This window comes from Marmota flaviventris, chromosome 11 (assembly GCF_047511675.1).
Source record: "Marmota flaviventris isolate mMarFla1 chromosome 11, mMarFla1.hap1, whole genome shotgun sequence".
NCBI lineage: Eukaryota > Metazoa > Chordata > Mammalia > Rodentia > Sciuridae > Marmota > Marmota flaviventris.
In genome coordinates, this window is record NC_092508.1 from 78,292,917 (window position 1) to 78,311,005 (window position 18,089).

Below are 18,089 nucleotides of genomic sequence, written 5' to 3' on the forward strand. Positions count from 1 at the left end.
CTTGGTCTATGGATTTATTGAACCATGGACTGTACTTAGGCTAAAGCAGGAGAGTGGGAAGGAGGGATAGGAGGATGAGACAGTAAATAAGAGTCATTTAGTCTTTATATGTATAAAAGGTTTGGGGTGATTTAAAGATTTAGTGAATACACATAAATTAATGTTTTGTGCAAAGTAGACTGCTTAAAAAAATCTGTTATACTTCATTTATTTTCTAGGGAGTTTCTGATAATGAAGATCTTGCAACCTGTTTTAACAATCCTAATTACTCATACAGCAGTCAGTGCCCTGATTATACAAGGGAAATGAAACTGTGGGACTGATTCCAAAGAAGAAAAATTGGCAAATGCCTAAAAAGATGTCTAAGCTAATTTAGTTGAAATAGTGATTTATTCAACAAGGTTCCAGTATGCGGGTGGGGGGAAGGGTGGGCCAGGCCTGGAAAGCTTGACAAAATGGGAATTGGAAAAGTTTGTATTATAACAGATCCAGAATCAAATTTCTGTTGTTCAAATCCTGGTCCTCTCAAAGAACTGTGTACCTTGGTCGAGTTTGGGGGCCTCAGTTTCCTCATCTGGAATGGCTTACCTCATAGCATTGTGAGGATGAATGAATTAATACATGTAAACCAGTGAGTTTAGTGCTTGCTGTTTTTATTTGATCTGCTTATCAATCTTGCAGCTGCAAAGCAAAAAACTTTTTTAAGATGGAAAGATATAAAGTACTTTGAATAGAAAAGCATTCATATTTTTAAATTCCCTACTAATCAAAATTAAGTTTTATTAAAACATATCAATAATATATGGTTAAACCACAGTCTTTATTCATTGTCTTTAAGGAATTCATTTTCTTTTCTGCATTTTTATGGGTGTATCATAACTGTACATGATGGTGTAACTTGTTATAAATTCATATATGCACACAATATAACAGTTTGGCCAATATTATTCCCCATTTCTCTCTCCTCCTCCCTCCGTTTGGCCCCCTTACTTTAAGGTCTCCCTTTGATTGTCATTAGATACCCACCCCCTACCTTTTGTTTCCTTTTTCCTCTCTAGCTTCCACATGCAAGAGGCATATGACCCTTGAACTTCTGAATCTGGTGTATTTCACTTCTTAATACAATACTCCTTAAGGAATTTGTAATTCACTGCGGCTTTTTTTCAAATTGTGACCCACTGAGTTAGATGTGCTGTTTTCAATAGTTGATGGATTAAATTAACTGCAAGTTAGCAATGGCTCGTGGATTTCTGTGGGCTGCAGATCCAATGTCCTTTTGGGGCAAGAAGGTTAAAAATGAGTCGCTGAAGACTTGGCTTTGGCCCTTTCTTGGCTGCTTGGCCTGGGCCAGGTCTCTCCCTCCTGAGGCAATTTCCTTATTTGTGCAATGAAGATGGGTGGAAAGAGGATCCTTCACCTCCAGCGGTCTTGGGATTCATATTGTGAAGCCACATTCAGGACATTTTTAACAGAAGTTCTGAAAAATCAGACATCTTCACATGCTTTTCATACCTTTTCTTTCTCCCTTATTTGCCACCTTCCGCCTTCCCCCTACCCACCTCCCTCCCTGGAAGGATCCAGACTCTTGACTCATCAAGGCTCCGCTACACTCTGTACTTGCCTGAATGTGAAGTAAGGGAGTTTGCTGGGCCCTAGTTAAAGCAAGCCACAGGGCTGACAGCCTCCACCCTTGGCGTGGCAGGCCATTGTCACAGCGCTTACCTTTTAGAGAGCCTGATGCTGAAGAAAGGGCAGATTTTTAGTGATGGAGGATCTATCCATTTAAAAAAAATCCGATCATTGAGGTGTTTTTCTTTTTTCTTTGCCTGCTCTGAAGTTCCCTATGGTTACCTCCAGGTCTCTCTTTGAGAGCTTCCAGAGCCCCCACTGACCCTCTCACTCCCTAGAGGCCCTCAGGACACTGATATAAGGGGGTAAGTAGCCACTAGGAGGGGCTCTTGGGGCAGGTGAGATAGCCCCGGATTAAGGATGAGGAGTCCTGAGCTCCCTCTGTGAAGACTCCTCTGCCCAGTCCCAGGCCTTTGAGCAAGACCTGTTCATCTCTGACCTGCCTTCCTACCTCAAGCTGTGCAGCCCGGGAGGCCACACTGGGGTCCACAGCACAGGAATCACAGGGACTGTAAATGGCAGATGAGGAGAGAAGGAACTCTCCACTCCCGGTGCTCTCTCACCCCGGATATCCCATGCTTATCTAGTCTCTGGAACGTCCTCCTGCCAACCTGAACAACATGTCACATATAACACACGAATGAGATTTAAATCATGATTCACTCAGACTTTTATCCTGTTCTTACTTTATTGTCTTTATAATACCTTATCCCTATTATTTGCAGAGACTTAATAATTTGTGAAGTGCCCTTTGTAGGGTGACCAGTTGTCCCCAGGACCAAGGGGCTTGCCAGGATACAGGATGTTAGATGCTAAAACTGAAACAGTTCTTGGCAGACCAGGATAGATGGTCTCCTTGCTTTAGGTCCTCTCTTTCTCTCTGGCCAGAAGTTTCTCAATAAATTATTATTTCTTTTATCTATGAAATATCTTGCTTACTCCAAACATTTTGTCCCCTAGAGAGCTTATGTCTGCCTCCCTGTTACTGCCTTGTCTTTTGCTCAGGTCCAAGACTTCAGTGATTGAAATACCGTCCCCAGCCTTCTCTGATTTGTGTTTCCGTCTCAGAGGTGAGAGTGCTCAGAGTTTTCTTCAAAGGAAAATGAGGCTTCTCGAACTTGGACTTCAAAATTCTCTCCTCCATGTACCTTTTTATCTGTAATTTCCTCTTTGCCGATCATCCTAATACATGCCTATACTAATTGTCTCAGGCTGCCACAACAAACATCATAGACAGAAGGCCTCAAACAACAAGGATTTATTTCTCACAGCCCCGGAGGCTAAGAAGTCAAGATCAAAGCGTTAACAGAGTCAGGTGCTGTGAGGGCCAATTTTCTGGTTTGTACAGGGTCTGTCCTCACAGGATGGAAAATGTTAGAGGGCCCTTTTATAAAGGCTCTAATTCTATCATGAGTGCTCCACTTGTGTGGCCTCATCACCTCCCAAAGGCTCCACTTCTTTATGAATGAATAAAATTCCATTGTGTGTATATACCACCTTCTCTTGATCCTTTCATCCTTTGATGGGCACCTAGGCTGATTCCATTACTTGGTTATTATGAATCATTCTGCTATAAACATGCGTATGCATGTATCACTGTAGATACAGACTTTATTCTTTAGGATGAATACTGAGGCATGGTATAGCAGGGTCATATGGTGGTTTCATGCCTAGTCTTTTGAAAAACCTCCATACTGATTTCTGTAGTGGTTGTAATAATTTTCAACCCCCCAACAGTGTAGGAAATATTTCTTTTTCTCTACATCCTCTCCCCCATTTATTGTTTGCATTTTTAATGAAGTATCAGTATATTTTTGGTTTGCATTTCTCTAATTGCTAAAGATGTTGAATATCTTTTTATGTATTTGTTGGCCATTTGTATTCTTCTTTTGAGAAGTGTCTGTTTAGTTCATTTGCTCATGTGTTCATTGGGTTATTTGTTTGTGGGGTTTTGTTGGTGGTGATTTTTTTTTTTTAGTTCTTTATATGTTCTGGTTATTAATCTTCTGTCAGAAGAGTTGCTAGCAAGTATTTTATTTTTCTGTAGGTTCTCACTTCACATTCTTAATTATTTCCATTGTACATCAAATTGTACATCAAATTAAAGCTTTTTAATATGATTCCATCCCATTTATTAATCCTTGGCATTATTTCCTGAGGTTTAGGACTCCTATTAAAGAAATCGTTGCCTGTGCCTGTATATTGGGTTATTGACCCTACATTTTCTTTTAGCAGTTGCAGTTTCTGGTTTAATTCCTAGGCCTTTGAGCCTTCTGGAGTTGACATTTGTGCAGGGTGAGAGAGACAGTTCTACTCTTATTCTTCTCCAAATGGATGATCAGTATTCCAAGCACCAAAAAAATACTCTCTTTAGTTTTCTACCCCTAGCACTTAGATACAACAGAGCATTTTTATATATCTATCATTTTCCTGCTTATTAGATTCTAAGCACTAATTACAAGGCTCAATTCCTTTCGTTGTGATTTCCTCAAACCTCAGTGCAAGCTGTTCACCACGTGGTTACACATGAAATGTTTTTGACCAACAGATTGCTCATTTAGTCTCAGTCTTGGTCCCATGCCAAGGAGAATGAATTAAAATAATACTCTCGTCTGTCTGCTTCTTTCACAGGAAGGCTAATAAATAAATGATACAGTGATAGAGTTGGCATCATTGTGATAAAGTGACTGCATCATTATCTGGACATGGTGGAGATTAACTCTTCACAGGTGCACTTACAAAGTGATTTGTCTGTAGGGTGAGGTAGAACGGTAGGATAGGGATTCGCTTTGTGCTATTGTCTGTTGTAAAAAGGGAGGCGTCACTAGGTGTCGGGATGTGCACATTGATTCACATAGTGTGCACGACCAATTGCAGGACCAATTCTCCAAATAGTCAAAGACCTGTTAAAAGGGCTGTTGAGCTTCCTCTTTGTAGGCCAAACCAGAACCACTGGTGGAAATGGCAAGAAGGCAGGTCCTTTGCAGAATATAGGAAGACAGTCTTAACATAAATCAAAAATAAGTTCACATAAGTTAACGATAAATTTCTGGCTCATGTTCCAGCTACATGTTTTAAGTTTAATTTTCTAAAGTAGCTTTTCCTGGTCGAGCCCTTTGCTGACCGGGAGGTTACGATAACCAGCAAAATCAGTAACACTTTGGTTCAGTGTGCACCATCAAAATCCCTGGAGTCTCCAGTCCTAAATCATTTCTGTCAGTTAAAAGAAGACTGTGAGTTACCCCCTCATTTGTTCTTCTTTCATGCTGTCACTTCACTTAGGTCTTGGCTCAGATGGCTCTTGTCTTGTGGTTGCTCTGTGGAATGGGGAATTGACCTCTCAAAATTTGGTTCTGATGTTGAGATGGTGCCTCACATGCTCTGAGATGATATGAAAAGATTATCACTCTGGAGTGAGCTGGGCAGGCTCTCCCTTGTTAGAAAAATGGCTTGACAGACCAGGGAGGGACAACTGGCTTTGGCTTTTTTGTATTTGCAGTCCTGGGATTGAACCCAGGGCCCTGCACCTGCTGGGCAGGCACTCTGTCACTGAGCCACACCCAACCCTTTTTATTTTTCTCTTGAGACATCCTCTGGCTGAGTATCCTAGGCTGGCCTTGAGCTTGCAATTCTTCTGCCTCAGTTTCCCAAGGGACTGGGGTCACACGTGCACCACTGTGCTCACCTGGCTTTGGCTTCCGTAGTGGCTGTTGGTTGGGTCTGGGGCTGAGGCTTATTTTGAGCTTTCTACTGGGTCAGCAGGGGAAAAGGGAGGGGAGGGACTTGAAAGCTGTCAGCAGTCATCAAAATGGAGCTGGCCTCTCTGGAAGGCCTTCTCTGACCACTCATGAATCACTCCTTGATTTTTTTTTTTAAATTGAAGATATATCTGATTGCTTTTTCTCCCATTGGGCTCTAAGAGCTTTGGTTTGTTCAGTACCCAGCTCCCAGGGCTGAGAACCATGCTGGGCAGTGGGAGGATTGTGGGAAGCCATCCTGACACGTGACTGGGCGACTCCCGTTAAGGGTCTGAGGCTTCTGGCTGTGTCGGAATTTTCCCGGCCCTTTCCTGATGAGAGAACCCGTCCGTGTGGGGGTGTGACTGACCACTGACCCCAGGGGCCCAATCACTGACCCTGACCTTGGAGTGCAGTCCCCCCTCAACCTTCATTGGATGGAATTATCCCCTGAATTTCTTGTTCCCCAATAAAAGGCTACTCCCTGGCGTGTTCACTCTCTCTCTCTCCTGCTAGCCCTGAGTAATCCTTGCTGCCCTGCTGGGCGGTTAGAGGTCGGAGCCAGAGAGGGGAGCCGTCTCGGACCTGGCAATAGAAATAAGGTAACTGTGTCTGTGTGTTTTATTTCGATCTCTTCTAACTAACTTTATGCCTAGAACCTCATTAATGAAACCATTGCGCAGGCCGCGTGGTAGAATTGGCGCCCAACGTGGGGCATTCTAGATTAGTTAGATTGAGTGGGAGCGCGCTATAAAGATAAGGATAAAGATAAAGATAAAGGAAGAGGTGACAATTTGGGTCACAAAAGTACCTGGAGCTATTGAAGGAAAGAGACGTTAAATTAATTAAAATGGGAAATTCAACTTCTACGGATAAGGAAATGTATCTGAGTATTTTAGACAGTATAATTAATCAGAAAGGAAAACAGATAAAGAAAGCTCAGTTATTACAATTCTTAAAGATTGTAGGTGAATATTGTCCTTGGTTTTGTGAACAAGAGTCTCCAAATTTATCTACTTGGGAGAAATTAGGAAGAAAGTTACAAAAAGTTTATTTTTCTAATGAACTACCTGGAGGCATAGAAAGTATTCAGAAAACTTGGACAGCTCTAGAAATTTGTCTTTTTGAATATATGGGTCAAAGTTCGTGGCCCCCTGAAGACCTGTTAAAAGGCTTGCAAAGGGCTATTAAGTCTATTCAAATGGAAAATTCGCCTGAGGCTAAGTTAATTCCTTTTCCCTTAGGCCGTTTAAAAACAAAGACAACGCTAAAAGCCAAACCCAAGGTTAGGAATGTGACTTTAAACTTGCAAGACCAGACTAGCCCGCAGGGAGATTCTAGGGACGAATATCATAGAGGACAAACCTCCGAGATCTTAGAAAGCCCTCAGGAAGAGGTAGAGGATCTTCCTACAGAGGAAAATCCGGAAGAGATTCCTAGAGGGGCTCAGAGTTCTTCTCCGCCACGTGGTTTAGAAAACCAAATTCAAAATGACGATAGTACAGAGTCTGACCATGACTTGCAATCTGAGGGAGAAGAATCAGACATGGAAATTCAGGACTTACAGAGGAATCTTAACAGGCTGCGTTTAACACCGCCTGTCCAGACTATTCGAATTCGGCCGGTACCTGCTAAAAGGACAAAATTTAACAGGTGCGCTGGGTTAACAATGACTTTTCTTACCCCGTTCCAGCGAGGTATTAAGAAAGCACAGGAAGATGGGGAGGATACTAGCGGTTTTCAACTTTTTCCAGTTTTTGAGCAAGTTAATGAACAAGATCAGAGAGTTAGAGTTCATGCTGTAATCCCATTTAAAACCATTAAGGAACTAAAAAGTGCATGTGAGACGTATGGTCCCAATTCGCCTTTTGTACAGAGCCTGATAGAAAATATTTGCTCACAACCCCTTCCTCCTAGCGATTGGATTTCTTTAGCCAGATCTTGTCTGAGCGGGGGAGATTTCTTACTTTGGAGGACTTACTGGACTGATTTCTGTACTGAACAGGCAGAAAAGAACAAAAGACAGGATATAGAAACGCCAGTAGAAATGTTTCTAGGGACAGGTGAATTTACTGACCTAGAAAGACAGTTAAATTATGATTTTGTAGTGTACAATCAAATAACTGATTGTGCCAAACGTGCCTGGAGGCAGATTGTCTCCAAGGACCAGTCCAATTTAGTTCTTACCAAAATCAGGCAAGGTGCGAGTGAACCTTACTCAGATTTCGTAGCCCGGTTGTACCAGGCTGCAAACAGGTCAATCGGGGACTCGGGAGCGAGTGAGTTCATTGTTAGGCAATTGGCATTCGAAAACGCAAATAAATACTGTCAGGATATTCTTAGACCGCACCGTAAAAAAGGGACAGTTTCTGAGTTTATTCGCTTATGTTCTGACATAGACTCTACTCATTTACAAACAGTGGCCCTAGCTGCAGCAATAAAAGAAACTTTGAAACCACAGGATTTAGTACGAAAACCCCGCGGAAAATGTTACATTTGCGGGAGAAATAATCATTTTGCGCGGGATTGTCGCATGCGCAATTCTAAGTTCAGGGCTCCATCTACTGGCGATAATAGATATTGCAAGGCTCAGCCCCGTGCGGCAGATCAAGATGGCGCGGATGAGCCCGCCTTCTTGTCATCATTTCCGCCTGGCCGGAACACAAACTTCCGGTCGGCCCGCCCCCCGGGCCGAAAATGAGGAAGTAGGTGGTCGCGCAATGTGACGTCATCGCGCCGACCATGGGGGCCGCCATCTTTAATTTTACCGGAGCGAAACGAACAGTTTCCGTACAAACCCCTAATGATTTTCAAGGCTTTTAAGAGATACTAATCGGCTGAAGCCATCTTTAAAACTAACTACTTCTAATTTAAGTCCCTTATTTCAGATATTACAAGGAAATCCCTCTCCAACCTCTCCACGTCAGCTAACCTTAGAGGCTAGAATGGCTTTAAGGAGAGTTGAACATGCAATTAAAAATGCACAGCTTACTAGAGTTGATCCTAAAGAAATAGTGTATTTATTAATATTTCCAACTGAACATACCCCAACAGGAGCCATATGGCAAAGATTAGGAGTTATTGAGTGGATTTATTTATCCCACTCTCCTCAAAAGACATTAATTCCTTTTCATGATTCTATAGCTCAATTAGTAATTAAAGGTAGAACTAGGATTTTACAATTAATTGGATCTGAGCCTGATATCATAATTATTCCATTTTCTATTCAACAGACTAATTGGCTTTTTCAAACTTCTAGCTCATGGCAGATAGCTTTTGCTGATTTTCCTGGCCAGATAGATAGCCATTATCCTCGTGATAAGATTATACAATTTGCATCATTAACGTCACTTATTTTTCCAAAGATTGTACGTGCACATCCTATAGATGAAGCTTTATCAGTGTTCACGGATGGTTCTAACTCAGGTAAAGCAGGTTTTTATAGTCGTGTTCACACAGAGGTAATACAAACTTCTTATACTTCTGCCCAAAGAGCAGAGCTTCAAGCTCTGATTTGTGCCTTAAATTACTTTTCAAATGAGCCTATTAATGTTTATTCTGACAGCTTATATGCAGTCGGAGTTACTAAAAATATTGAAACTTCAGTTATTGGGTATACTTCATCACAAGAGTTATTTGAGTTATTTCATAATTTACAAAAGACAGTGCTAATGCGAAAGTACCCATGTTTCATAGGGCACATACGGGCTCATACTAATCTTCCAGGACCCTTAGTTTCTGGTAATGACAAGATTGATAAATTAGTAGCTTTTTGTCAACAGATGTCTTCATATGACTGTGCACTAGCTTCCCATTCCTTACATCATCAAAATGCTTCTAGCTTACGTAAAAAATTTAATATTACTAGAGAACAAGCTCGTCAGATTGTAAGCCAATGCCCTAAGTGTGTTATTCACACTCCATCTCTGCCATCAGGGGTAAATCCCCGTGGATTAAAACCAAATCAAATATGGCAAATGGATGTAACTCATATTCCTCAATTTGGTAAGCAATGTTATGTACATGTCATAGTGGACACTTATTTTAGATTTATTTTTGCCACAGCACGTACTAAGGAAAATACTCAACATGTAATTTCTCATTGCCTAGCAGCTTTTTCTGTTTTAGGGTGCCCTATGCAGATTAAAACAGATAATGCTCCAGCTTATGTAAGCTCTTCTTTTCAACAATTTTGCCAAGAGTTTAAAATTAATCATAAAACAGGAATTCCTTATAACCCTCAAGGCCAAGCCATTGTGGAACGAGCTCATTTATCTATTAAGCTTCAATTACAAAAATTAAAGGGGGGGAATAGGTTTATGACTCCCCAAAATAGCCTTAATCATGCCTTGTTTGTTTTAAATTTTTTAAACTGTGACGCAGAAGGTCACACTGCTGCTGAGAGACAAATGTCTCCCTCAGTAACAGGCCCTTTAGGCAGAATTTTGTGGAAAGATTTACAGACTGGTCAGTGGAAGGGCCCAGACCCAGTGATAATGTGGGGTAGAGGTCATGCTTGTATTTTCCCAGAAGGTGCATTTCGTCCTATTTGGGTACCTGAACGTGCTATCAGATATGGAAGAGATAGAACCCAGATTCAAGCGACTGAGGATTGACCAGGAGGAGGCCCTATCCAGAAGGAGGAGATATCGGAAAAGGATGAAGAAAGACCAGATTGACCCAGCCGAAAAGCTGATTTCATGGGAAGACTTGAAGAAGCTAACAACCCAGGCTTCCCGAATACTTCGACACCTAGGAGAGAACAGGACCCCAGTGATGATGGTAGCAACAGTAATTGCCCTGTTGGGCTGTCAGGTAAAGGGGGATCAAGTAGACACTTACTGGACATATTTCCCAGATCCACCCCTGGTACACCCAGCTGTGTGGACTGGAGAATCTATTCCAGTATTTACTAATGACTCATTCATGATGGGAGGATTTACAGATACCCATATTACTCCCAATCATGTGACTAGATTTAATTATTCTGGCTACAGTGCCCAATTACCTTTGTGTTGGTCACATGATAAACATGCCGGCTGTCTAAAAGTATCATTCGAAGAAAAGACAGCGATTGGTAGACATAGACTGACAAATAATTCTTTTTATGGGGACTTAAGACCTTATACTAGATCAGTAATTAAGATGGGACTTTCCCATAACAAGCCAGTCATTTCTGCAAAACCTCCACGGATGCCCCACTGTCCAAATAGTTCTACAATTGAGATTGGCACCTTTCCTAGATGGATGGATTGTGTAAATACCTTTCCTGTACAACATAAGGTGTCTAAAGATAGTGGGTATATTTTAGACTGGTCTCCAAAAATTGATAAAAGACAATTACGAAGAAATTCTGCTATGACACCTGCAGGATTTGTTAGTAATATTTTGACTTATAGTAAAGGAGGAGTTCAGAAAGATGTTTGGCGTTTAATTGCTGCCTCAGAATTCTTACATTTTACAGACAAACCTTTACCAAAATTTGTTGGCAAGAACTGTAAAGAGGGATCTTGCTATGGCTTACGAGCCTGTGTCCAATCTCCTTATGTTTTAATTATTGGAAATGTAAAAGTTAAATGGATAGATGACAGATATATTGTTACTTGTAATAAATGTAACCTAACCAATTGTATTACTAGATATAATGGAGGAAAAGGAGTGCTGATACTTCATCAGCCCTCTTTTGTTTTATTACCTGCTAATATTTCAGAGCCATGGTATGCTGATACTGGTTTACAAGTCTTACAGCAAATTCATGCCCAGTTAACAAGACCAAAACGTGCTATTGGAGTTATAATTGTTGGTGTTTTGGCGCTAGTCTCCTTTATTGCCTCAACTGTCTCTGCGTCTCTGACATTGTCTCAAAATATTCAGCATGCCAAATTTCTTAATAATTTAGCTCAAAATACTTCCAAGGCTCTGAGTAATCAAGTAAATATTGATGAAAGGATTGAGACTAAATTAAACGCCTTAGAGGCGACTGTTATAGACATAGGTAATGAACTTTCAGCCTTAAAATTTAAGGAAAGGCTTAAATGCCATGCCAATTATAAGTATGTTTGTGTTACAGCTGCCAAGTACAATGCTTCTCTCTGGGATTGGGAGAAGGTTAAAAACCATTTATTAGGTATTTGGCAAAATAGTAATAATAGCTTGGATATTCTGGAACTTCATCACCATATCCAAGACATTCAAAATAATAGAGCTGATTTTTCAGATCCTTCTTCTCTGGCAAACCAAATATTGAAGGAGTTAAATGGATTCAACCCTGGAAATATTCTTAAACACTCGGCCTGGTACATTATTGGATTATTCTCTTTGCTGTTAATTCTCTTTTGTGTTATAATTATAGGATGGCGAGTCTTCGGAACAAGAATACAGAAACTCCAAAGAGTGAACCGCCGCCTCATTTTTAAGAATAGAAAGGGGGAATATGTGGGAAGCCATCCTGACACGTGACTGGGCGACTCCCGTTAAGGGTCTGAGGCTTCTGGCTGTGTCGGAATTTTCCCGGCCCTTTCCTGATGAGAGAACCCGTCCGTGTGGGGGTGTGACTGACCACTGACCCCAGGGGCCCAATCACTGACCCTGACCTTGGAGTGCAGTCCCCCCTCAACCTTCATTGGATGGAATTATCCCCTGAATTTCTTGTTCCCCAATAAAAGGCTACTCCCTGGCGTGTTCACTCTCTCTCTCTCCTGCTAGCCCTGAGTAATCCTTGCTGCCCTGCTGGGCGGTTAGAGGTCGGAGCCAGAGAGGGGAGCCGTCTCGGACCTGGCAATAGAAATAAGGTAACTGTGTCTGTGTGTTTTATTTCGATCTCTTCTAACTAACTTTATGCCTAGAACCTCATTAATGAAACCATTGCGCAGGCCGCGTGGTAGAGAGGATCTCTGTAGATGTCTGCTGGATGAGTGCTGTGGCATGAACAGATTTGATGCCCAGAGACCTGTCCACATCTCTCACTCCTCCTCCTGGGCGTTCTTTTCTAGTCTTTCATATCTGTGGCTCCCACGTCACCTAGTGGACCCTATTTTGCATCAGGAGTTTATCCACATTGGCATCATTGTTGGAGTAGCATTTGTTTCCCCAGAAGATTTGGGGTGTGATTAAACGTGGGGAGCAGCAGTTATCATCTCTGTTTTTTTAGTGGTTAAGAGTCTGAACCTTGGACTAGGCTCTACATGGATTTATCCAGGCTACTTAATAATGGCAGAACTGACAATTTACTCAGTGATTCTCTGCATACATATTTTCTTTTAATTTTTAGTTGTAGATGGACACAATATCTTTATTTTTATTTATTTACTTTTATGTGGTGCTGCGGATAGAACCCAGGGTCTCACGTGTGCAAGGCAAACACTCTACCACTGAGCTACAACCCCAGCCCTGCATACATGTTTTCAAATGTAAATGGAAATGATAATAGAACTCAGCTTTTAAACTCGTTGTAAGGTTTAAATGAGTTAATATATGTAAATGCTTAATAGTGCCTGGCACATGGAAAATACTCAGTAATTCAATAAATACTGTTATAATTATTAGTCTTGAATTCATTCATTCAACTCCCGTTCAAGTGCCGACTATAAGCAGGAACTAGACTAGGTGCTGGGGATTAGCAGTGAGCAAAATGGATCAAAATCCATAAGAGAGGGGCTGGGGTTGTGGCTCAGCGGTAGAGCACTTGCCTAGCATATGTGAGGCCCTGGGTTCGATCCTGAGCACCACATAAAAATAAATAAATAAAACAAAGGTATTGTGTCCAACTACAACTAAAAAATAAATATTAAAAAAAATCCATAGGAGAGACTGAAAATAAACAAGATAAATTTGAAATGTTTATACTATGTTAGAATGTGAAATGTGCTAAGAAGAAAAGTAAAGTAAGGTCAGAAAAGTGCTGCAATTTTAAATCGGGGTGGCAGAAGAAAGACTTCAGTAAGAAGGTGACATTTAAGTAAAGAGCTGAAGGAGATGAGAGAGGGAGGCAAGTGGGTAAGTGGAAATGTTCTAAGCAGAGGTCATAGTATGTGCAAAGGACCCCAGGCAGAATCATACCTGATGTTTGAGGAGCAAAAAGGGTGAGTAGTAGATGTGATCCAAGAGGTTATGGCAGAGGGCGCTAGGTCATGTCGGATGCTGATTTTTACTCTGAGAATAGAAACCTTTGGGGAGTTTGGAGCAGAGGAACTATCTTTTCTCATTTATGTTTTTTTTTTTTTTTGTTTTGTTTTTTTAGATTTATTTTATTTTATTTTATTTTTTTTAATTTTTTATTGTTGGCTGTTCAAAACATTACATAGTTCTTGATATATCATATTTCACAATTTGATTCAAGTGGGTTATGAGCTCCCATTTTTACCCCATATACAGATTGCAGAATCACATCAGTTACACATCCATTGATTTACATATTGCCATACTAGTGTCTGTTGTATTCTGCTGCCTTTCCTATCCTCTACTATCCCCCCTCCCCTCCCCTCCCCTCCCCTCTTCTCTCTCTGCCCCCTCTACTGACATTCGTTTGTCCCCCTTGTATTATTTTTCCCCTTCCCCTCACTTCCTCTTGTATGTACTTTTGTATAACTCTGAGGGTCTCCTTCCGTTTCCATGCTTTTTCCCTTCTCTCTCCCTTTCCCTCCCACCTCTCATCCCTGTTTAATGTTAATCTTCTTCTCATGCTCTTCGACCCTACTCTGTTCTTAGTTACTCTCCTTATATCAAAGAAGACATTTGGCATTTGTTTTTTAGGGATTGGCTAGCTTCACTTAGCATAATCTGCTCTAATGCCATCCATTTCCCTGTAAATTCTATGATTTTGTCATTTTTTAATGCAGAGTAATACTCCATTGTGTATAAATGCCACATTTTTTTTATCCATTCATCCATTGAAGGGCATCTAGGTTGGTTCCACAGTCTAGCTATTGTGAATTGTGCTGCTATGAACATCGATGTAGCAGTGTCCCTGTAGCATGCTCTTTTTAGGTCTTTAGGGAATAGACCGAGAAGGGGAATAGCTGGGTCAAATGGTGGCTCCATTCCCAGCTTTCCAAGAAATCTCCATACTGCTTTCCAAATTGGCTGCACCAATTTGCAGTCCCACCAGCAATGTACAAGTGTACCCTTTTCCCCACATCCTCGCCAGCACTTGTTGTTGTTTGACTTCATAATGGCTGCCAATCTAACTGGAGTGAGATGGTATCTTAGGGTGGTTTTGATTTGCATTTCTCTGACTGCTAGAGATGGTGAGCATTTTTTCATGTACTTGTTGATTGATTGTATGTCCTCCTCTGAGAAGTGTCTGTTCAGGTCCTTGGCCCATTTGTTGATTGGGTTGTTTGTTCTCTTTTTTTTTTTTTTTTTTTTTTTAATTTTTTATTGTTGGCTGTTCAAAACATTACATAGTTCTTGATATATCATATTTCACAATTTGATTCAAGTGGGTTATGAGCTCCCATTTTTACCCCATATACAGATTGCAGAATCACATCAGTTACACATCCATTGATTTACATATTGCCATACTAGTGTCTGTTGTATTCTGCTGTCTTTCCTATCCTCTACTATCCCCCCTCCCCTCCCCTCCCCTCCCCTCTTCTCTCTCTGCCCCCTTTACTGACATTCGTTTGTCCCCCTTGTATTATTTTTCCCCTTCCCCTCACTTCCTCTTGTATGTACTTTTGTATAACTCTGAGGGTCTCCTTCCATTTCCATGCATTTTCCCTTCTCTCTCCCTTTCCCTCCCACCTCTCATCCCTGTTTAATGTTAATCTTCTTCTCATGCTCTTCGACCCTACTCTGTTCTTAGTTACTCTCCTTATATCAAAGAAGACATTTGACATTTGTTTTTTAGGGATTGGCTAGCTTCACTTAGCATAATCTGCTCTAATGCCATCCATTTCCCTGTAAATTCTATGATTTTGTCATTTTTTAATGCAGAGTAATACTCCATTGTGTATAAATGCCACATTTTTTTTATCCATTCATCCATTGAAGGGCATCTAGGTTGGTTCCACAGTCTAGCTATTGTGAATTGTGCTGCTATGAACATCGATGTAGCAGTGTCCCTGTAGCATGCTCTTTTTAGGTCTTTAGGGAATAGACCGAGAAGGGGAATAGCTGGGTCAAATGGTGGCTCCATTCCCAGCTTTCCAAGAAATCTCCATACTGCTTTCCAAATTGGCTGCACCAATTTGCAGTCCCACCAGCAATGTACAAGTGTACCCTTTTCCCCACATCCTCGCCAGCACTTGTTGTTGTTTGACTTCATAATGGCTGCCAATCTAACTGGAGTGAGATGGTATCTTAGGGTGGTTTTGATTTGCATTTCTCTGACTGCTAGAGATGGTGAGCATTTTTTCATGTACTTGTTGATTGACTGTATGTCCTCCTCTGAGAAGTGTCTGTTCAGGTCCTTGGCCCATTTGTTGATTGGGTTGTTTGTTCTCTTATTGTCTAATTTTTTGAGCTCTTTGTATACTCTGGATATTAGGGCTCTATCTGAAGTGTGAGGAGTAAAGATTTGTTCCCAGGATGTAGGCTCTCTATTTACCTCTCTTATTGTATCTTTTGCTGAGAAAAAACTTTTTAGTTTGAGTAAGTCCCATTTGTTGATTCTAGTTATTAACTTTTGTGCTATGGGTGTCCTATTGAGGAATTTGGAGCCCGACCCCACCGACTGTAGATCGTAGCCAACTTTTTCTTCTATCAGACGGCGCGTCTCTGATTTGATATCAAGCTCCTTGATCCATTTTGAATTAACTTTTGTGCATGGCGAGAGAAAGGGATTCAGTTTCATTTTGTTGCATATGGATTTCCAGTTTTCCCAGCACCATTTGTTGAAGATGCTATCCTTCCTCCATTGCATGCTTTTAGACCCTTTATCAAATATAAGATAGTTGTAGTTTTGTGGATTGGTTTCTGTGTCCTCTATTCTGTACCATTGGTCCACCCGCCTGTTTTGGTACCAGTACCATGCTGTTTTTGTTACTATTGCTCTGTAATATAGTTTGAAGTCTGGTATCGCTATACCGCCTGATTCACACTTCCTGCTTAGCATTGTTTTTGCTATTCTGGGTCTTTTATTTTTCCATATGAATTTCATGATTGCTTTCTCTATTTCTACAAGAAATGCCGTTGGGATTTTGATTGGCATTGCATTAAACCTATAGAGAACTTTTGGTAATATCGCCATTTTGATGATGTTAGTTCTGCCTATCCATGAACAGGGTATATTTTTCCATCTTCTAAGATCTTCTTCTATTTCTCTCTTTAGGGTTCTGTAGTTTTCATTGTATAAGTCTTTCACCTCTTTTGTTAGGTTGATTCCCAAGTATTTTATTTTTTTTGAAGATATTGTGAATGGAGTGGTTGTCCTCATTTCCATTTCAGAGGATTTGTCGCTGATATACAGGAATGCCTTTGATTTATGCGTGTTGATTTTATATCCTGCCACTTTGCTGAATTCATTTATTAGCTCTAATAGTTTCTTTGTAGACCCTTTTGGGTCTGCTAGGTATAGAATCATGTCATCTGCAAATAGTGATAATTTAAGTTCTTCTTTTCCTATTTTGATGCCTTTAATTTCTTTCGTCTGTCTAATTGCTCTGGCCAGTGTTTTGAGAACTATGTTGAACAGAAGTGGTGAGAGAGGGCATCCCTGTCTTGTTCCAGATTTTAGAGGGAATGCCTTCAATTTTTCTCCATTCAGAATGATGCTAGCCTGAGGCTTAGCATAGATTGCTTTTACAATATTGAGGTATGTTCCTGTTATCCCTAGTTTTTCTAGAGTTTTGAACATAAAGGGATGCTGTACTTTGTCGAATGCTTTTTCCGCATCTATCGAGATGATCATATGGTTCTTATTTTTAAGTCTATTGATGTGGTGAATAACATTTATTGATTTCCTTATATTGAACCAGCCTTGCATCCCAGGGATGAATCCTACTTGATCATGGTGCACAATTTTTTTGATGTGCCTTTGTATCCGAGTGGCCAGAATTTTATTGAGGATTTTTGCATCTAGGTTCATTAGAGATATTGGTCTGTAGTTTTCTTTCTTTGAAGTGTCTTTGTCTGGTTTAGGTATCAGGGTGATGTTGGCCTCGTAGAATGAATTTGGAAGTTCTCCCTCTTTTTCTATTTCCCGAAGTAGCTTGAAAAGTATTGGTATTAGTTCCTCTTTAAAGGTTTTGTAAAACTCTGCTGTATACCCATCCGGTCCTGGGCTTTTCTTAGTTGGTAGTCTTTTGATGGTTTCTTCTATTTCCTCAATTGATATTGGTCTGTTTAGGTTGTCTATATCCTCCTGACTCAATCTGGGCAGATCATATGACTTAAGAAATTTATCTATGCCTTCACTATCTTCTAATTTATTGGAGTATAAGGATTCAAAATAATTTTTGATTATCTTCTGTATTTCTGAAGTGTCTGTTGTGATATTGCCTCTTTCATCCCGTATGTTAGTGATTTGAGTTCTCTCTCTTCTTCTCTTCGCTAGCATGGCTAAGGGTCTGTCGATTTTGTTTATTTTTTCAAAGAACCAACTTTTAGTTTTGTCAATTTTTTCAATTGTTTCTTTTGTTTCGATTTCATTAATTTCAGCTCTGATTTTAATTATTTCTTGCCTTCTACTTCTTTTGCTGTTGTTTTGCTCTTCTTTTTCTAGGATTTTGAGATGAAGTATGAGATCATTTATTTGTTGGTTTTTTCTTTTTTTAAGGA

At 40.5% G+C, this 18,089-nt stretch overlaps 2 protein-coding genes across 3 annotated transcripts in view; both read left to right on the plus strand.

Annotated features, from left to right (window-relative positions):
* Cacnb4 (calcium voltage-gated channel auxiliary subunit beta 4) overlaps window positions 1–18,089 on the plus strand; it is a 262,363-nt gene that overhangs the window by 60,726 nt on the left and 183,548 nt on the right. The gene's annotated exons all lie outside the window — the stretch shown is intronic.
* On the plus strand, window positions 6,933–12,222 carry LOC139707656 (endogenous retrovirus group K member 113 Env polyprotein-like). Of its 2 annotated transcripts, none has more exons than XM_071619178.1 (2): window positions 6,933–7,019; window positions 9,897–12,222. In XM_071619178.1, the coding sequence occupies exon 2, from the start codon at window positions 9,942–9,944 to the stop codon at window positions 11,823–11,825; it is 1,884 nt and encodes a 627-aa protein (XP_071475279.1). In that variant the 5' UTR covers window positions 6,933–7,019; window positions 9,897–9,941; the 3' UTR covers window positions 11,826–12,222. The 2 variants fall into 2 exon arrangements, with proteins under 2 accessions (XP_071475279.1, XP_071475280.1); XM_071619179.1 differs by lacking the exon at window positions 6,933–7,019 and having other exon boundaries at window positions 9,431–10,181; window positions 11,719–11,807.

Coding starts and splice junctions, on each gene's coding strand:
- LOC139707656 (XM_071619178.1), top strand. CDS start 9,942: ATGGAAGAGATAGAACCCAGATTCAAGCGACTGAGGATTGACCAGGAG.